The 22,991-nt window shown below is 35.6% G+C and overlaps 1 protein-coding gene across 1 annotated transcript in view; it reads left to right on the top strand.

Annotated features, from left to right (window-relative positions):
• Nucleotides 1-22,991, top strand: part of LOC121414784 (dolichol kinase-like) — a gene marked incomplete at its 5' end in the record, with an annotated part of 52,141 nt that overhangs the window by 27,730 nt on the left and 1,420 nt on the right. Inside the window, 4 exon segments of the mRNA XM_041607842.1 lie at nt 3,890-4,043; nt 10,543-10,740; nt 17,898-18,066; nt 20,460-20,558. Coding sequence (XP_041463776.1) covers nt 3,890-4,043; nt 10,543-10,740; nt 17,898-18,066; nt 20,460-20,558 — 620 coding nt within the window.

Genomic DNA, 22,991 nt, shown 5'->3' on the forward strand with positions numbered 1-22,991 from the left:
CCACAAAAAAGGAAACCTGTTTTCAGAGACTTATTTCACAATTATTATATATGATTTTAATTTGATACTTATTGTAAGATTGGAATCTCATCTTTTCTTTGAGACCAACAGCTTAGCAAATCATTCACGCGTGGCAGATTAAAAAGAATGAATATCGAGGCCCTTCAGAAATGATTTGTGCAGAAAAACATGTGTTTATCTGAATCCACTCTCATTCGAGGGATCAGTGAGAGAAACTTAACAAAGAAAACAAAATAAATACTAATGAGCCAATCATCAAATATGGTAAGCACGGTTGTCGTATCAAGAACCAATCTTGTCCAATTTTTCTGCGCAAACTTGTCTTGCTCAGAACAGAGCCATTATATCAATGGCTCTGAATAGAGTGATGCATCCGTATATTTTTATGTGCATGTTTATATATCATATCTTGTGCAATGTATTTTATTGTGATTTTTATACGGTAAATAAAACCAAACCAAAAGTGTTCGTCACATATATAAGGTATCAAATTGTGGAAGAATAATTGAATTTTATCATGACGTAAATGAAATATCGTAGTTAATTTGCTTTGAAGAAAAAAAATGTGGGAATCGCAGTTTCCCTTTTTCTGGAACGCACTGGATATACAAAGGAAATAAACCAAATACACTTGCATAACAGAATGAGGTTTTTAGGGACATTGATTTTCCCCGATCGCGGGAAAATGGACGGAAGTCACGGAAAGGGCCTTTTGAAACGGAAAGTGGCATTTCAGATGGAAAATCACTGAAAACATATTTTTCAAAAAATACACAGAACAGCAACAGAAGTTCCTCAAAAATCTCAAAATACGAATGTTAAATAAATAAATAATGATATACATATAGGATTTGTATAACGCATGTATCCACCTTGCTAGGTGCTCAAGGCGCTCCTATATTACCCCGGCTAAGCTAGTCTACCAATTCTGGTGCGCAAAGCTTTTTGAGGAATTACTTACTGCCTTTACCCATTTACCTCACCTGGGTCGAGTGTAGCACAGTGGATAAATTTCTTGCTAAAGAACACGCCATGGCTAGGATTCTCTGTTTGAAAAGCGAGAGTCAGAACCACTATACCACAAATGGCCATAAACCCCAGAAAACACAACTTCGCTACAAACATGACAATTCACACATCGTGACTGCACTTGACTTCATCACACTCGATCATACCCTCCTCGCCGCGCCGGTACCGTACCCTATCCCTGTAGCTGTCTTGGCCCAGGCCAGGCGCAGTTGAGCTTATCGAAAATATTCACATACACACATCATTTGATTCAACAACATGGTCTTGTGTGGCTGCCCTCTACCTTTGAAAATGTAACAGCATGATACCGAGGTCCAAAATGGCGGACAGACGAAAATCGTTGACTGCTGGAAATGATGTCCAAAAAACCTCAAAATTTTGGTAATTTTTTTTGGTAAAATTGTAAAAGGTAGTGATTTTTATCCTGATTGCTATGAAAGCATGAATGCTTTCAAGCAAGCAACCAGAGGACCGACGGCTTAAGGTCCTTTCGGAAGGACCTGGTAAAGAGGATTTAAATGCCTTACCAAAGGGCACTAGTTCAATAATTGGGAATCAAACTCGGGTCACCAGAATATGAAACCCCCGCTCTACCGACTGAGCTTTCACACCTCCCACAACACTGAAATCTTAACCTAAGGTTAAGTTTTTGAAGTATCGTACAACTTGTTCATAAAGGAACATAAAGGTAATCAAGTATTACTAAACATCCTGCCCGAGGTTCAGGTCACGTGACCAAGATCAAAGGTAATTTAGGGTCAATGAACTCTGGCTATGTTGATGGTATTTGTTGAATAAGCCAGTTTGTAGTTCCTTTCTGCGCATGATCAAAAGATTCTACGCATGATCAGAGGAAGGTCATTTGTACTAAAATGACACGGTGGTTTAAAATCTAATGAGATAAGCACCAACTTTGATGTCTTGATCATTCTTATATTCTTTTGAAATGTGTTTTTAATTTACATACCAAAACAACAATGCGTCCACGAACGACTGGTCTTTCACAGTTTGCCAAGTACATTGTGCAACATGCTATGATATGCATTTCAAAGTAGGGATGCAACAAATAACTTCATAAAGGGTTCATTGATGTGCTATTCTAGTCACCTGGTCTATTCAATTTCTTCATCCTGCTATGTAAGGCATGCTTACGTAATATCTTGCTTTGAAATCTGCCTATCATAATGAAAGAAATGAAAGGTCATTTGACCAAAATTGTCCATGAAGTAACTCCGAACTGGTCTATTGCCATCATACATGTAACTTTGAAAGTTTATTACAGAAGGGTCATTCCATGCCAATTCACCCAATGAATGTGCAATTTTGCACCCGACCCTCTCGGAATTCTTGTAAATTGGTACACATAAAATTCACCATGGCCCACGCACAAACCAAAAAAAATAAGTCCAGTAGGTCCGTCGGTTCTCGCGCTACGGCCTGCCCTTTTCTCCTTCTTTTGACAAAAATGGGCGTGACCTTCAGTTTCCAATGGCCACTGCATCATAACGTGTTGACCAATTTTCATGAAACTGGTACCATTTATTAGGAAATTTAGAGAGAAATCCAAAACATGTATCAAATAATGTATTGGAGCGATTTATAAGTTTTTAACTTGATTTTTGTGTATGTTAATTATTAATATGTTATTGAAAATATGTTAAAATCAATGATGATATTTTATTTCTTCACCTTTTAAAACTTCCAAAGATACCATGAAATTTCACCCCAGTCCTACATACTGATATTCATGTTAGTAAAGTGTTTACCACTTATGATTTCTTCCAATTGAAGTTACAGTATGCATGCACTTAAAAAGAAATTAAGCTCATCAGTTCACAAATGAAACATTTAACATTCATGAATAGGTATCTGTTTAGGCATTTTGATGTTCAGCAATATATATCATATACAGATATATTCTTGTTAGTAAAGTGTTTACTTTTATGGGAGCATTAAATAGACATATACTCAACAATTTGATGATAAAAGTAAACACTTTACTAACAAGAATATATATGATATATATTGCTGAACATCAAAATGCCTAAACAGATAACTATTCATGAGCATAAATGTTTAATGTTTCATTCGTGAACTGATGTATTGAATCGTAAATTGCAGGCAAGACTGCCGGACGCGTACTGCTTGTTATATTATGTGTTAAATAATTCACCCAAGATGTACAGTGCTATATCAAAAAGTACACAGTTGAAAGGTTGCATAGAATTTAACAAGACCTTGTGGGTTGCATATGCACTTGCTATTATTGGCTACATCTATGAACCCATTTGATAATAGGCATTTACATAGCGCCATCTATCATCCTGACTTAAGAGTATATGTAATCTGTTATTTCCAGTGCTCTGTGCAGTCAAGGCACAATGTTGATAATTTATTTGCTGAAAATGAACACCATCACTGTTTGGACTCGATGTGCTCAATTTGCATCACTTTCCTTGATTAACTAGAGCTTCCGTCCTATTCTTTTATGAAAATATAATCATTTTGAAAATAAATTGTGTACCTAATACTTCAAAGATCCTATTCTCCTCTATTAACCTGAATTGTCCTGTCTGATAATGCCTCTGTCTCTTTGCATTCTAGTGATAGCTACAAAACAGTTTGATGGATCAAGTTCATATTTTTATTCTATATCCAAAAAAAAGGTGTTTGAAAGATGTTTTGTTTTAAGACCAACCATAAAAATTTTATATTCTCATTTTCAAAAATGTTGTTTATAGTCTAGGATAAATTATGTGTCAATCAAACCAAGCCAACACCTAAACCGATTATAATGTGATATCTATTAACCGTACTGATTATCATCTTTCATTTTCAGCACAGCAGATAAGAAAAGATGGAAATGGAGCCTCTATTTCTACCTTGGAGTAGCAGCTGAAATCTTTCTCTTTGAGTTACCAAGGCTTTATATAAGGATAGGGGAAAACCCTTTTCTCTGGCTTTTAGATTTTATTCTCACTGACAGAAAAAGAGTAAGTTGTTAAAGGTAAAAGAAGTTAGTTGCAGCAAACAATTATTTCATGAGAAAGACTTTAAAATCAAGGTTAAATGTCACTGGACATCTTATCATACACGTAGATCTAGTTCTTGTACATTAAAATAAACTGATCTTTGTCAAATCATGGAATCCTAGCTGAAAACTATTTTCAGCAATTACACATTTTTCTCCGTAGCCATTTGACATATGCTCTTTTATTTATACATACAAACATTTGGGTGGCCATTTTGTTGGATTTTTTCAAACTCATTTTGATATTGTTACCAGGGGGGGGGTGCCTCAACATATGCAAAATTATTGTTAAGAGGAGATATACCAAAGTTTTGAACCATGAAAAACTTAAATCACCCCAGGCCATTAATTAAAGTTCTTTCTGTACAAGAACTAAACCTTTGTGACATCAGGGGATCACACCCAAAACAATCAAACTGCATGGATGTATGTATCTGCCTTCCTTTGCCTTTCTTCCTTCGTTTTTTTCTTGATTTCTTTCCTAGTTTCTTTGTGTCTTCCTTCTTTCCTACACCTAAAGTTTTTTTTCTCTCTTCTTCTGCCCTCCTATATATCTCCTTATACATCTATGTTCTATCATTTCCCCTTACTTTTCCTTCTTTACCTTTTTATGTTTCTTTTTGTGTCTTTTAATGTTCTTTCTTCCTTACTGTGACTATCTATTTTGGGGGTGGTCTGTCATGAATACGACAGATCACCTTTTAATTTTGTCAGATTTTACTTTCTTTATTTTTATTGCCAAATTTTGTTCCCTTTTTATCTAAAAAAGGCATGTCAATTTTCTTGATTTTCATGTCATGTGTGGATATCATTATGGACATGTTCTGCGAAGCTTTTTCTTTCTAATATTTACAGTTTGTTGTATATAAAATAAAGTTTTCATAAGGATCAAAATTGCATCATGATTATCAGACGTATCCATGGGACATTCAGAATTTAGAGCAATAATATCTATTGTTAACATGTATTTGGAATGTGTTTTTTTTTGTTAACTTTTGATGTAGGTTAGTATTGCATGTGGATTGAAATGGAAAAATATCTACCAAGTTGAATTCAGAGTTTCCACTCATGTTACACAAAAACATACAAACATGTATACATATAGTACAGAATACATAAATATCAATTTACAATTATTTACATTATATGGAGGTATTGGTATATTTCGTAAAACTCTGGAATGTCATTAAAGGAGCATACCTGAATAATATCTCAAATTTGTCTGAGGTATGGCAAATTCTTTAAAATTAATGAATACAAAATGTATAGCAGGAAGTACATGTACATGAAGCTTTCAGTCTAGGTTATGAAAAAGATAATCATCATTTTCCATTCAAGATACATGTACATGTAATTGTGTGTGCTGCATAAAAAGGAGGATTACAAGAATAGAAAGTAAACAAGTGGAATGCCTCTGGCCGTCTCACCTGCATCACGCGATTCAACATCGCAGCAGTGCTGACTTTGAAAACTTCTACAACTCGCACAAGATGTTCAGTGATACTTGGTTACTCTTATTTCCACGTTTTATGAACTAGACCAATACACTTTACAGAGATAGGATGGTAATTCAACAAATACCCCCGATGTGGCCAAAGTTCATTGACCTCACATGACCTTTGACCTTGATCATGTGACCGGAAACTTGCACAGTATATTCAGTGATACTTGATTACTCTTATGTCCAAGTTTCAAAAGTCAGATCAATAAACTTGCAAAGTTATGATGGTAATTCAACAGATACCCCCATTATGGCCAAAGTTCATTGACCTTTGACCTTGGTCATGTGACCTTAAATGCGCACAAGATGTTCAGTGATACTTGATTACTCTTATGTCCAAGTTTTATGAACTAGACCAACATACTTTTAAAGTTATGATGGTAATTCAACAAATACCCCCAATTCGGCCAAAGTTCATTGACCCTAAATGACATTTGACCTTGATCATGTGACCTGAAAACTTGCACAGGATGTTCAGTGATACTTGATTACTATTATGTCCAAGTTTAATGAACTAGGTCCATATATTTTCTAAGTTATCACATTTCAAAAACTTCACCTCAGATTAAGATTTTGATGTTGATTCCCCCAACATGGTCTAAGTTCATTGACCCTAAATGACCTTTGACCTTGGTCATAAGACATGGAACTCTAATAGGATGTTCAGTAATACTTGATTAACCTAATGGCCAAGTTTCATGAACTAGGTCCATATACTTTCTAAGTTATGATGTCATTTCAAAAACTTAAGCTTAAGTTAAGATTTGATGTTGACGCCGTCGCCGTCGGAAAAGCGGCGCCTATAGTCTCACTCTGCTATGCAGGTGAGACAAAAAGGAAAGTGGCATTTTGTTACAGTGACTTCAAATCTTCATTGCATGTAATCACACATGCTTCTTGCTGCCAGCATCAGTTGGTTGAACATAAATCTGTCCATTAAGAGTCAATGGCTCTATGCAGATTTGATGTATTTAACAATTGTTGGGATTTGGATTGAGATTCCTGATCCCTTTAGCTTTCTGCGTATGAGGATCAATTGTTGCATACGATGTGAACATAACTTGACGATAATTCCACAATGTGTCACTTTATCATTATATTTTTACCTTTTTTTCTCTGGTTTCTTTCCAACACGATGACTACAGTCGATGTCTGTGGCCTTCGGGTCGATCTCCATACTTTTTTCGTAACATCTTGAGCTGATCAGTGTTTTCTCCTTGTTCCTCTGTGATACCACAGATACAAATTCTTCTGGAGTACTGTTCTAACTGGTTCAATGAATTGTTTGAGTGCAGTGAGGGTGTTGCATTTCCTTTCTAGTCACTATTCCAGGGCCAAGATTTTAACATCTTTTTTTGTCGTTCTTGTTTGATGATCAAATAATGATGACTCAAGTTTGTCACATCTTGACGTAAGTGCACAGTTGATATTATTGAGTTGAGATTGCATGTCTGCCTACTGTTTGGTTACTTTCTGTGACGATTGAATGCTTTCAAGTTCTTCAAGCTACACTGACTGCCTCCTTCAATCCTGAAGATTCTTGCAGTATTGTAATAATATAGGGTATTTATATTGCGCACATATCCACCTTGTTAGGTGCTCAAGGTGCTCCTATATTACCCGGCTAAGCTAGGCGTTCATAGCGCACACAGCTTTTTAAGGAATTACTTCACCTGGGTTGAGTGCAGCACATTGTCGATCAGTTTCTTGCTGAAGGAAATTACACCATGGCTGGGATTCGAACCCACGACCCTCTGTTTCAAAGTCCGAAGACTAATCCACTGGGCCACAACGCTTCACGCGTAATACCGAGGACCAGCAGGTACATTACACCGGGTGAACACCCTACTCTTTGACAAATAGTGTATTGGTTTTAACATGCATAGGTTGTGGACTCTCCCATACACGGGACCAACATTTGCATCCTTTTCGATGGACAGCATGTTTTCCAACTGCAATTACACCTGCACTGAATACAGTGGTGAGGCACGCTAACACACGATGCTATAGCATCAGATGGGTTTCGGCATGAGCAGTACTCAAACCCCTTACGTTGAGATCTACGATTTTATCTGAAACATTCGCTCTAACCAACTGAGCTACGCTGCCTCCTAATTAGTTTTCCATTAGTGCACTCTTTTTTATTTACTTTTGCTAAAAATTCATCAATTTTTTTCCACAGCAGTACATGTAGAAATTCCACCAATAAAGTCAGGACTCTCAAGTAACTCCTTTTCTATGCTGGAAATAGATCTTCTTGTCATGATTAATGTTGAAAGAGTTACTTAGAATGAAGTTCTAGATTAGAGCAGTTCCAAAGTAACGGGAGTGACATTCAGAAACAAATCTTAGCATTTAAACAAATTTATCCCCCATATTTGAATCATTATTTGCAAAGAAATGGTACCTGACAGTTGTTCCTGAAACCCACTTTTAAAAATAATTTGTTTCAGCCATCCACTTGATTAATGAGATATGAATATTCATAAACATGGTTACGGAGTGACAGAGTTTGAGCATGCATTTTTTAGGATAAAACATATCGCTCAAACTCTGTGAACTTTAAAATGGTTATCACAAGCTTGAGTTATTGATTGGATTCTCTGTTCTAGCTGTACATTACATTAAAAAATTGATGTGTTATTTTGTTTATTACGACTTAAAGCGTGAACCCATACCCAGTTTATTCACAGAGTGACAGTTAATAGAGTGACATTTGAAATGTCCACTCACAGGCAATGTAAAATGAACTTATATTTGAAAATTTTCTTTTAATACACTGTAAAATGATGACCAAGCTTCAGATTATCCAAAAGAAAATTTAACAAAATAAGCGATACTTTCAAGTTTCTGTTAAATTGAAATTGAGTAAAAAAAAAGTCATGTAGTCCCATGTATAGAATTGTTTGTTTTGTCTTGATTCTCCCATGTGGCTAATTATGTTCCCCTTCTGTATTTATTAACCATATGAGTTTTGATAGAAAAATTTTATCAAGATTTGAAATATAAATATTTTATCCAGATTTGAAATATGAATATTTTGAAATGCCCAATTTTGCTTAGCTTCTTTTTGAGGCCCTGGCAGCTTCTCTCCAGCAAAGCGAGGGATATAGTTTGCGAAGTGAATTAGGCTTGACGAGCACAGTTAGCCAGGGCCTCTTGACTTCTGAGCCAAATTTCACCAACTTTCCTTTGTTTTTTATTGTTTTTACCAATATTCTGACCAAAGATGGGTTGGTGAAAATCATCCAATGAGAGCACGGGCTGCTATGACGTCATATTGAATATTCATGAGTTCTTCTTGAATGAGAATCATATGGATTCTTTTCGAAGAGTGATGACAAAATATCAAAGAGCATTGAATATGCCTCTAAAATGTTGAATAATGAACAATTTAAGGAATTGCATGTTGATGCAATTAAATCTGCACTGAAAGGACGAGATGTTTGTAAATGTTTGGACTACCACACGATATGGAAAAAGTGTAATCTTTCATGCGATTCCACTTTGCGTCACATGGATTAACTCCGCGTTGAGGGAATGCTGGAATCGAGTTGTTCAGTTGGTGCTACCCCTTGTGGACCAAGCCGATCTCTTGGGAAGTTTCGGGACAGTGATATGTTAGTAGTAGTACTCAAATGTTAGTACTGTAGTAGTAGTAGTAGTAGTACCACTACTTGTAGCATTTTGCTGGTTATATCCCCTTTAGTGGACTGTTCCGAACCCCAGATGAAACAGCTTTGACATTTCATTGGTCAATGTATTGGTTACTAATAAATATTTCATTGAGCTCATAAATATTCATTAGACAGACGTTCCTCATGAATATATGATTCAGCTCAGCTGTCAAGAGGCCCTGGCTTGCTGCACTCGCCATGCCTCACAAGAAGGTAATGTTTGCTAGGAATCTCCCTTAAACTTTGCATAGTAAAGTTAGAGCTTGGGCCAGTGCCAGGCAAGTGGCAGTTAGTAAAAACAAACACTACATGAAATGTAGTCTGTGGGACAATGAAGAATTAAAGCTCTTGAAGAAAATACGATTGAAGTCAACAGATAAAAATTGTTCAAATATTGCACATTACCTCACTTAGAAATGCTAATACGACGAGTGGTATGCAGTATAAAAATTACATTCTCAGCAATCTCCACAAAAGTAGACAAAATGGTGTAAAAAGCCAAACTTAAAATGGAAGTTTACCCTGAAGGTGTTGAAATAAAAGCAGAAAATATACAGAAGAATATTTGTGAATGTTTGACATAAATCCGCCAGAGAGTTATAAATGTTTGAATTTGTGTCAACGAAACTTTGGCCGTGTTTTGATGAATTGGCACTGTAACTTAGAAAGTTTATGGATCTAGTTCTTGAAACATAGACATAGGGGTAATTAAGTATGTTTTGCACACATCTTAGGTCACATGATTATGGTCAAAGGTCATCTAGGGTCAATGGACATTGTATTTTATATGAATAATTTCTATATTGAATAATTATTCAATAGCTGTTTTCAAATAGCTATCAGCATTGCTTTATCAAATCGCGTTATGCAGGCGAGACTGCCAGAGGCATACCACTTGTAAGGAAGACATATCTTGCAGTGAAAACAGAATTACACATGTTTTACAAGATCTCGATTTCAATATACATGATAAAAATACATTTACAATTAAAATTATCCACATAGAAATTGCACAGAAATTAATTGATAAAGATGATACATAATAAGAAATGCACTGATGAAATTATTTATAATAAACCTCTTAAAAATATGATAAAGTTATGTTTTTGAAAATAATGACACATAATGACACATAAAACATTACAGAATTTCAAATTAGATTTATGACAAAACCATACATACAGATATAGGAGGGCACTGTTCGAAATCTGTTTCCCTTGCATTTGAATTCATTATATTTGTTTGTGTTTAGTTGAGTGCTATTCTTCTATCTTCCTCTACAGATCATTCTAATCAACATCTGGTTAATTCTGATAACTGTTGGCATTGGAGTGGTGATATTCAATCAAACCTCATCAACTCAAGTTAGAAAGATCTTTCATATTTTAGCTGTAGCAGTGTTTATCCCTGGCCTCCATCTTGATCCGCAGTTATTACTTCTAGCTGCCACTGGACTCACATGTATCTTCATATTGACTGAGGTCAGTACTTTTTTTCTATAGTGTTCAAATTTTAATTGTGGGGGAGTCGTGGTTTAGTGGATCAGAGGGTTGTGGGTTCAAATCCAAGCCATAATGTGTTTTCTTTCAGCAAGGAATTTACCCACATTGCACAGCACTAGACCCAGGTGATATGAATGGTTACCAAGCAGGAATGAGTGGAAACAGCAGCTTGAGCAAGAGCCAGGATAGTAACTTTAATAGTTTACTTTGGAATAGATGTCTTCATGTACATGTAGATAGATGGTGTTATACAAATGCCTAGTACGATTAGTAGTAGTGTCATTTAATTCATACTTGGTGTGCAAATCATCATGAAAATACTTGATTTTCTTATTTACGATATCATTGGATATATCCATCTACTTTTGCTAGTTCATGACTTGCCCTTGAATATTGTGCACAGATTTTTGCACAATAGCGCCATCTCTCGGTGAACTATTGAACTTGCACTTCCGTATCAATCCCAAGCAAGCGAGTGTGCCTCTATAACCTGCGGGGAGTCGTCCCCTCCCTGGTTGGAGTACTGAGAGCTGCCAGGGCTGAGTGGCCACGTACATGCTTAGTGGGCTGACCCACCATACTGCCGGCTCATTGAGCTGACCATATGCACTGGGGGAGTCACCTCCTGTGCAGGCCTTGTCCTGGCATGCGAGTGATTTATTTATTTCAACTAGAAATAGGAAGTCTTCAAGCTAACTAATTTCAAAAGAAATGATAAGCTGAATGAATACAAAGAGATGCTTGGATATCAAAAGAACGAAACTTGTAAAAGAAAAATAAAGGAAAAACAGCCTGTTGACCTAAAAGGAGAAAGAATAGTGGTTTTGTAAAAAAGATAAATAAATGAATAACCGAATCAGGACCCTGGACAATTACCTCCCGGACAAGTACTCCCAGACAATAACCCCCTAGACAAAGGAAGTGCATAGAATCATACGAATTGGACGTAAGAAGTCCTCAAGGCATTCTCGAGTATCTTGGAATCAAAAGCCGTAAAAAGTGATCTCCAATTCTTTATGAATCCCAGAATTTGATCATAATTTTTATGTCACCTTAGCATAATCATTCGTTTTGGCAATCTTCGCAGTAGCATAGCTACGGGGAGCCAGGAGGCATATGTCCCAACCCCTCCCCCTGAAAAAAATTGGCGGAGCAAAAAAAAGGGGGAGAAAGATTGAAAAAAAGGAGAAAGATAGAAGAAAATAGGAAAATAAGAGGAGTAAAAGGATTGAAAAAAATAAGGTGAGGGGAAAACTTTCTTTTTATGTCACTACATATATAGAGTTTTCGCTCACCCTTTGTGCTCGCATTTCCTGTTTGATGAGATTCATATCTTAATCAATATAGACTGATATGGAGCTTTAAATGTCAAGTTTTGAAGTCAGTATACAAAATATATTTCAGCTCGAATATAGAGCATTCATTATTTTTATGCCCCCGCAGACAGAGGGGGCATTAAGTGTTGCCCTTGTCCGTCACCAAACTTAGTTTCCGCGCAATAACTTGAAAAAGGTTTAATGGATTTAAAAAAAAAATTTGATGTGTAGGTAGATGTCACCAAAATACAGGCCAAGTTCGAATTTGGAGTTCGCAGGTCAAAGGTCACAGCTCATTTAATATGCGAGTCGGTTTATGCGCAATAACTCGAAAAACATTCAATGTATTTTTAAAAAATTTGATGTGTAGGTAGACGACACCAAAATACAGGCGTCAAGTTCAAATTTGGAGTCCGCAGGTCAAAGATCAAAAGTCACAGCTCATTAAATTCGCGAATTGGTTCAAAGTTCTAAATTATTTGGTTTCTGCACGATATTTAGTTTAATTAGATTGAATGAATTTCTGATCATGTGATGTTTTCAAGTGCTCTGTAAAATGTTTATTTAGCACTATTAGCATTAAGTGAACCTATTGTCTCACTATCTATCCATACATATACCTCACTGATGGGATTAGGCCCCGAATTAGCCTATCTATCCTTCACCATGTGGTATATAAGTCTCATGCCTAGGAATGTTTAGATATTACTTGAATACTAAATATTCTCATAACATCCTATACTGTCAGTCAACTCTCAATTCTTAATATCATAAGCTCTCTACACATGTTGATAAACAGCAGCGGCGGTGTTAACATCAAATCTTTACCTAAGGTTAAGTTTTTGAAATGACATAACTTAGAAAGTATATGGACCTAGTTCATGAAACTTGAATATAGGGTTAATCAAGTATTACTGAACATTCTGCCTGAGTTTCAGGTCACATGTTCAAGGTCAAAGGTCATTTAGGGTCAATGAATTTAGACCATGTTGGGAGAATTTTTTTCAAAATCTAACCAAATGTTCAGTTTTTGTATCACCTGCATAGCAGAGTGAGACTATAGGAGCCGCTTTTCCGACAGCGGCGGCGTCAACATCAGATCTTAACCCAAGGTTAAGTTTTTGAAATGACATCATAACTTAGAAAGTATATGGACCTAGTTCATGAAACTTGGCCACAAGGTAAATCAAGTATTACTGAACATCCTTTTTAGAGTTTCATGTTACATGACCAAGGTCAAAGGTCATTTAGGGTCAATGAACTTAGACCATGTTGGGGGAATCAACATCAAAATCTTAACCTGAGGTTAAGTTTTTGAAATGTCATCATAACTTAGAAAATATATACACCTAGTTCATTAAAATTGGACATAACGTTAATCAAGTATCATCAAATATCCTGTTTGAGTTTCACGTCACATGACCAAGGTCAAAGGTCATTAAGGGTTATAGTAGTTTTCAAAGTCAGCACTGCTGCTATGTTGAATCGCGTGATGCAGGTGAGATGGCCAGAGGCATTCCACTTGTTGAAATGACAGCATAACTTAGATATAAGTATATGGACCTAGTTCATGAAACTTAGGTATAAAGTTGATCAGGTATTATTGAACATCCTGCTCGAGTTTCAGGTCACATGACCATGGTCAATGGTCATTTAAAGTCAATGAAATTTGGCCGTGTTGGGGGTGTTGTTAAATTACCATCCTAACTCTGAAAGTTTATGGATCTAGTTCATAAAACTTGTACATAAGAGTAATCAAGTATCACTGAATATCTTGTACAAGTTTCAGGTCACATGACCATGGTCAAAGGTCATTAAAGGTCAATAAACTTTGGCCATGTTGGGGTAATTGTTGAATTGCCATCATAACTTTGAAAGTTTATGGATAGAGTGAATGCAATGTGGACATGGGTGTAGTTGACAAGTCTTAAGTCACCGTTCAAATGTTATGTTATGGTCAATGAACGTGGTATTATGTCATCATATGAATAGTGTTTTTGTGAATGATTATTTTTAGTAGTTTTCAAAGTTAGTACTGCTGCTATATTAAATCGCGTAATGCAGGCGAGACTGCAGAGGTGTTCCACTTGTTATGATATTATGTTGTTGTGTTATGGAAAACTGTATTATGAATGATATGAATACAGAAGAAAATAATAAAATCAATTCATACATTGGCTCACACATTGGTCTTGAGTTAACGATATGCGTAAAAGAAACATTTTTTGCTTTGTGAGAAATTGTGTTGCAATGCTATCCACGTATTATAGCCAAATTTCCTGGAAAACTCCTTGTGGATCAAACTAATTCCCTAGTCTTTATCCAGTGCTCATTAAAGTTGACACGAACATTCATCTTAAGATAAAGACATGCAAGATTCATTTTCTGAATGTGTTCAAATCTGCTTTTCCAAGGTAACGCAATAGGGCAGGGGTATTAGTCACCTTCAGTGATATTTCTAGTTTAGTCTTTTTCTATTATTCTAATACAAAGTAGGTCTAATTACTACTTTTGTCCTCTCTTGGTTTTTATTCTATAATTTTGTCAAATGAAAAATTGGTTCATTAACATTCATCAAAATTATAAATGGTCTAAATGGCAATTAGACCAAAAAATAACCAGATGAAATGGTTGTAGAAAACTAATATTGACCATGTGGGATAAAATCAAATGGACAAAGTGGTTGTAGAAAACTAATATTGACCATGTGGGATAAAATCAAATGGACAAAGTGGTTGTAGAAAACTAATATTGACCTTGTGGGATAAAATCAAATGGACTAAGTGGTTGTAGAAAACTAATATTGACCATGTGGGATAAAATCAAATGGACAAAGTGGTTGTAGAAAACTAATATTGACCATGTGGGATAAAATCAAATGGAGAAAGTGGTTGTAGAAAACTAATATTGAACTTGTGGGATAAAATCAAATGGACTAAGTGGTTGTACAAAAACTAATATTGACCATGTGGGATAAAATCAACTGGACAAAGTGGTTGTAGACAAACTAATATTGACCATGTGGGATAAAATCAAATGGAGAAAGTGGTTGTAGAAAACTAATATTAACCATGTGGGATAAAATCAAATGGAGAAAGTGATTGTAGACAAACTAATATTGACCATGTGGGATAAAATCAAATGGACAAAGTGGTTGTAGAAAACTAATATTAACCATGTGGGATAAAATCAAATGGAGAAAGTGATTGTAGACAAACTAATATTGACCATGTGGGATAAAATCAAATGGACAAAGTGGTTGTAGACAAACTAATATTGACCATGTGGGATAAAATCAACTGGACAAAGTGGTTGTAGAAAACTAATATTGACCATGTGGGATAAAATCAAATGGAGAAAGTGATTGTAGACAAACTAATATTGACCATGTGGGATAAAATCAAATGGACAAAGTGGTTGTAGAAAACTAATATTGACCATGTGGGATAAAATCAAATGGAGAAAGTGATTGTAGACAAACTAATATTGACCATGTGGGATAAAATCAAATGGACAAAGCGGTTGTAGACAAACTAACATTGACCATGTGGGATAAAATCAAATGGAGAAAGTGATTGTAGACAAACTAATATTGACCATGTGGGATAAAATCAAATGGACAAAGTGGTTGTAGAAAACTAATATTGACCATGTGGGATAAAATCAAATGGAGAAAGTGATTGTAGACAAACTAATATTGACCATTTGGGATTAAGTCAAATGGACAAAGTGGTTGTAGACAAACTAATATTGACCATGTGGGATAAAATCAAATGGACAAAGTGGTTGTAGACAAACTAATATTGACCATGTGGGATAAAATCAAATGGAGAAAGTGATTGTAGACAAACTAATATTGACCATGTGGGATAAAATCAAATGGACAAAGTGATTGTAGACAAACTAATATTGACCATGTGGGATAAAATCAAATGGACAAAGTGGTTGTAGACAAACTAATATTGACCATGTGGGATAAAATCAAATGGACAAAGTGGTTGTAGACAAACTAATATTGACCATGTGGGATAAAATCAACTGGACAAAGTGGTAGTAGACAAACTTATATTGACCATGTGGGATAAAATCAAAAGGACAAAGTGGTTGTAGACAAACTAATATTGACCATGTGGGATAAAATCAAATGGAGAAAGTGATTGTAGACAAACTAATATTGACCATGTGGGATAAAATCAAATGGACAAAGTGATTGTAGACAAACTAATATTGACCATGTGGGATAAAATCAAATGGACAAAGTGGTTGTAGACAAACTAATATTGACCATGTGGGATAAAATCAAATGGACAAAGTGGTTGTAGACAAACTAATATTGACCATGTGGGATAAAATCAACTGGACAAAGTGGTAGTAGACAAACTTATATTGACCATGTGGGATAAAATCAAAAGGATAAAGTGATTGTAGACAAACTAATATTGACCATGTGGGATAAAATCAAATGGACAAAGTGATTGTAGACAAACTAATATTGACCATGTGGGATAAAATCAAATGGACAAAGTGATTGTAGACAAACTAATATTGACCATGTGGGATGAAATCAAATGGACAAAGTGATTGTAGACAAACTAATATTGACCATGTGGGATAAAATCAAATGGAGAAAGTGATTGTAGACAAACTAATATTGACCATGTGGGATAAAATCAAATGGAGAAAGTGATTGTAGACAAACTAATATTGACCATGTGGGATAAAATCAAATGGACAAAGTGATTGTAGACAAACTAATATTGACCATGTGGGATAAAATCAAATGGACAAAGTGGTTGTAGACAAACTAATATTGACCATGTGGGATAAAATCAAATGGACAAAGTGGTTGTAGACAAACTAATATTGACCATGTGGGATAAAATCAACTGGACAAAGTGGTAGTAGACAAACTTATATTGACCATGTGGGATAAAATCAAAAGGATAAAGTGATTGTAGACAAACTAATATTGACCATGTGGGATAAAATCAAATGGACAAAGTGATTGTAGACAAACTAATATTGACCATGTGGGATAAAATCAAATGGACAAAGTGATTGTAGACAAACTAATATTGACCATGTGGGATAAAATCAAATGGAGAAAGTGATTGTAGACAAACTAATATTGACCATGTGGGATAAAATCAAATGGAGAAAGTGATTGTAGACAAACTAATATTGACCATGTGGGATAAAATCAAATGGACAAAGTGATTGTAGACAAACTAATATTGACCATGTGGGATAAAATCAAATGGACAAAGTGGTTGTAGACAAACTAATATTGACCATGTGGGATAAAATCAAATGGACAAAGTGGTTGTAGACAAACTAATATTGACCATGTGGGATAAAATCAAATGGACAAAGTGGTTGTAGACAAACTAATATTGACCATGTGGGATAAAATCAACTGGACAAAGTGGTAGTAGACAAACTTATATTGACCATGTGGGATAAAATCAAATGGAGAAAGTGATTGTAGACAAACTAACATTGACCATGTGGGATAAAATCAAATGGATGAAGTGATTGTAGACAAACTAATATTGACCATGTGGGATAAAATCAAATGGAGAAAGTGATTGTAGACAAACTAATATTGACCATGTGGGATAAAATCAAATGGATGAAGTGATTGTAGACAAACTTATATTGACCATGTGGGATAAAATCAAATGGATAAAGTGATTGTAGACAAACTAATATTGACCATGTGGGATAAAATCAAATGGATGAAGTGATTGTAGACAAACTAATATTGACCATGTGGGATAAAATCAAATGGATCATAGAATCTCCTCATCTTTTTTACAGTATATCAGGATCTTCCGAGTGCAGCCATATGGTGATCTGATCCATGATGCACTGTCGGCATTCACTAATGAACAGGATTCTGGGATAGCTATATTAACACCAATATGTCTACTGATTGGTTTTTATCAACCATTGCATTATTCGAATGATGCTTCACTGGCAGAGTTTGGTAAGTCTCTTCATCAAATTGGCAATTATTATTTATATTTAGAGGGATTTTTGTTAAATCCTGTGTGTGGAACAAAAACCCAGCAAATCAGAATCAAGGATTTCAGGGAAGGTACAATTAGATGGCAATTATTTGTTATTCAACACTCACCTGAAGTTTTGAAATGATTCTAGTTTGAGCATCATCAAAAAAAGTTAAATTAGTACGAAATGCTTTCATGTGTGTGGACTCTAATAATGATTAAATTAAACTCATTTAGTAGTAAATCCTGACCTACAACAAAAAAATTCCCAATGTCAAAATGTATTTCTTTTTAATAAGGTAAGCTACTCTCAATGTATTGATTCAAAGCTACAGAAATGCTGTTTTAGTAATGAAAAAGAAGAGTCAAAGTTAATTGCCACTATCAGTCCATGAGGAACAATGTGTTACTATCATTTCCTGGAAAAACACTTGGGCGCTGTCTTGTAAATAGTTATGATTTATCCAATCACCCACAACTTAGGAAAGCCAGTAACGTAAACATCTAAAATATGTGTTTGTTCAAAATATTTTCTAGATATGATTTATATTCATACTTTCATTGGTTTCTATAAAATTCAGTGAGCTTTTTTTTTTTTTCATGAAACATTGTGCAAATTTCCTGTGGAAAAAAATTGTGATGTTGATGGATTTCCATATAATTCTAATACAGCGTCCTTACATCTGGTAGCAATGCCATGCTTATTTTTCAGCATTTTCTACCGCAATAATTTTCCACATATTTTCCTATTCATCCAAACATTTGGATGTTCATTTTATTCAGGCCTGCCAACTTTTCCTTTTTTCCTGGAGTTTTCCCATTTTAAACAAATTTTATCTGCCACAAGCAGAGTGAGACTATAGGCGCTGCTTTTCAGACTGCGACAGAGTCCACACCAAATCTTAACCGAAGGTTCAGTTTTTGAAATGACAGCATAACTTAGAAAGTATATGGACCTAGTTCATGAGACTTAGCCACAAGGTTAATCAAGTATTACTGAACATCCTGCTCAAGTTTCAGGTGACATGACCAGGGCAAAAGGTCATTTAGGGTCAATGAACTTAGACCATGTTGGGGAATCAACATCAAAATCTTAACCCAAGGTTAAGTTTTTCAAATGTCATCACAACTTAAAAAATATCTTTACCTAGTTCATGAAACTTAGACATAAGGTAAATCAAATATTAATGAACACCCTACCTGAGTTTCACGTCACATCACCAAAGTCAAAGGTCATTTAATGTCAATGAACTTTGGCCAAGTTGGAGGTATATGTTGAATTACCATCATAACTTCAAAATTTTATGGATTTTCTTTATGAAACTTGGACTTAAGAGTAATGAAGTATCACTGAACATCTTGTCCGAGTTTAAGGCCACATGACCAAGGTCAATGAACTTTGGCCATGTTGGGGTATCTGTTGAATTACCATTGTAACTTTGAAAGTTTATGGATCTGATTCATGAAACTTGGACATAAGAGTAGTCAAGTATCACTGAATATCCTGTGCTAGTTTCAGGTCACATGACCAAGGTCAAAGGTCAATGAACTTTGGTCATGTTGGGGTTATTCGAGGAATTGTCATCATAACTGAAGTTTTATGGATCTATGAAATGTGGACATAAGAGCAATCAAGTATCCTTGAACATCCTGTGCGAGTTCCAGGACACATGACCAAGGTCAAAGATGATTTAAAGGTCAATGAACTCTCGCTAGGATCTAGCTCATGAAACATCGACATAAGGGTAATCAAGTATGAATGATTGTTTTGCACATGTATTAGGTCACATGATCATGGTCAAAGGTCATTTTGGGTCAATGGACATAGATGTACTAGTAATATTTATCACATATGACTGAGGTATCAAAGCAATATTATCTGTCATACATCCTTATAATCTCATACACTTCTCATTGAGATCCACTACTAGTCTTTTTAATAGCAACCTGCATGTGGAGTAAAACTTAAATGAAACATGCGTTTTCAGTTTAACAGATGCTTGTATGCAATGTTATGAATGCGCTGGACCCTCTATCACAAAGAGTTGCAATTGATCTGGTCAACCACAAATATGGATGGCCAGCAATGTCAACATCTAAAATGCAAATCTGTTACAAGTATTATCTAGATATGATGTATATTCATGCATTTATCGTTCTCATGAAGACTCAGTGTGATTTTCTTTGTTTACTCAGCAGATTGTGCAAATTTCCTGTAGAAAAATTATTGTATGGATGGATGAGTTACAATGGATCAAACTCTTTGTAAGATGGAGCCCAAGACACTTTTGTGCTAGTGTGATGTCCAGCAATGTGGTGCTTTATTTCTTTGATAATGAGATAATGTGGGGTTTTTTATTATTATTTTCAGAATCCAAGTTCTTTTTGTACAGTGGTGTATTATCAACAGGTATTGGTGATACAGCAGCATCTGTCATTGGATCAAAATATGGGCGTGTGAGATGGCCTGGTGAGTAGATTCTTCTAGGTTGTATCCCGTTTGTCGTCCACTCACCACATGGTCTACCTTCATGTATTGCCATTCCATCCATCAACATATAGTCTAACAACCATTTGGGTCCAATCATCACTTTGTCTATTCACCAGATCGTCTATGACCAATTCGTCTCATAACTGTTTGGCTGTTCGTCTATGCGTTGAGGGTCGGGCAAGCGTTGCACAAGCGACTAGATGCAGAGCAATAAAGATCATCTGGATTTTCAATGATCACAAAACAACTAAAAAAAAGGGGTATCCAAGCAAATTCCAAAATATCCAAAACAAGGATATTTGCAGATGACAACATCTACATGTACGTTTGAAATAAAATAACATGGAAGAAAGAATCAAGCATAGTCAATCCGAACAATTTTCGGTCAACTCACAGTCCAGACTCACACACACACTAAAGTCCCTTACTACACTCACTCTCCCGAAACGACAGGCTTGCTTGCCGCCCAACAAGTGCTATACTAGCAGAGACCAACTCGACTGAGATGTAGTTGGATCCAAAATGAGCTCCAAATCGATGGAAATGAATATCATATGTAATTTTCTCTAGATGTTCATTTGAATTGGTATTATTATATGCTGATAAAACGATTGTGAGAAAAGTTTGTGGAATATTAGTTATGACAATATTTGAGAATTAATTCTGATAATGATATGATTGATAATCCATTTTTAGACACAGGACAATTGCAGAAATAGAATTGTGTTCAATTAAGTAATTGTCAATTGTTTACAACTCCCACGCAAGTTTTATACAGATGCTCTTACCTTGTACACAGTCACGGAATTCACTACACATGTACTGACTTGACTGGGCGTGTACACGTGTACCCAAAACCGGCCTAAATGTTAGACCAAATGTTATATGGATTAAATGACTGTTTGACCAACTGGTTATTAGACAAAATGGTGAGTGGACGAAATGGCATTTAGAAATTGTGGATAGTGGACGAACTGACGTTAGACCAAATGATAGTAGACTAGTTGACAACTGGACGACTTGGCAATAGACCAATTAAAAATAAACCTCCCCTTTTTGCACAATGCATATTAAAGCAATTATGAACCAGTAGCCATCCCAAGATCTCAACTCTGGCCAGGTTCCTATTCTAGAGTGCATGCAATGAAGTCTTGTAATATAGACCCACTTGACTGATGAGACCATCGTTAGAGAAGGCAAACCCGCTACGAACCACCTAAATCACCCTGGGCAAGTTATTTAATTATCTAAACATGTGTTTCTTGACTTCAGTGGGTCCCAAAAGAACTAAAACCGCAATAACACAGCTTGCCAATTCGAGCAAACTCGCCATCATTTTTATATGTCCGTTTAGGGACGTATTATGGTGTCACGCTCGGTGTCTGTCCATCCATTAACTTTTCCTTGTAAATGTGATAACTTCAGTTTAACTTAACCTAAGCTCATATGACATTAGCATGGATGCCAGGAAGCCTACTGATTTTAAGGTCAAAGGTCAAGGTCACAGTGACATGTTTTCATCTTACCCTTCTGAAGTCCTTGTAAACATAACTTTAGTTTATCTTAACCTGTAGGCTCATTTAATTTGGTGGGTATGATACCAGCAAAGATCCCAGGAATTCTATTGATTTTGAGGTCAGGCGGTCACAGATGAAGTCTCCACCTTTCACTTTTCTTGCTTGACCAATAATTCAATTTTCTGTGTTACAGGCGAGTGTGTTAATATGTGCTCACCTTAGTGACACTCTTGTTTCATTTCTCTTTGTTTCCTTATTTTGGGGCTGATTTTCTTCAAAATTGAAAACAAAATAACATTGGATTTCAAAATACAATATGCCTCTGAGAATTTGATTAGATATCAAATACAATGATGAAATTCTAAAAGGCCGAGCTGTTCTTACGTAATATCACAGCAGTTGTTTATGGTCTAACCCTCGGGCTTGCCTGCAGAGGATAAATATTACATTAGTGGGATTATTGGGTGATACATGGTTGATACATGGTTGATAGCGCTTCGGAAGAAATGTCTTGGATCCTCTAATAATGTTATTTTTAAGGGGTATAAAACCGCAGTTCAGGCCATTAACTGCAGCCATCTCCCCAACAAGGGTAATGCCTCCAATTCACTACATTCAGTGTCATGATAAGGATGTTACCAAATAGCAAAACAAGTACTTTTCTCAAAAGATTGTAATTCCTATATGCTAATTAAATTGTAGGCTAATTTATTATGATCTGTATTATTAAAAAGTTCATTCTCAAAAGGTATATTTTAAGACAAGAAATTTATAACACACAGTGGAAGAGAGCCAAGACACACTGGTGGTCAGCTCGTTCCCCAGGTTTAGAATAAATATCAAATCCTGGGGAGCCACTTCCATTGATGAGTGGATACCATGCGCAACCATGGGG

Source organism: Lytechinus variegatus, chromosome 5, assembly GCF_018143015.1.
Source record: "Lytechinus variegatus isolate NC3 chromosome 5, Lvar_3.0, whole genome shotgun sequence".
Classification (NCBI taxonomy): domain Eukaryota; kingdom Metazoa; phylum Echinodermata; class Echinoidea; order Temnopleuroida; family Toxopneustidae; genus Lytechinus; species Lytechinus variegatus.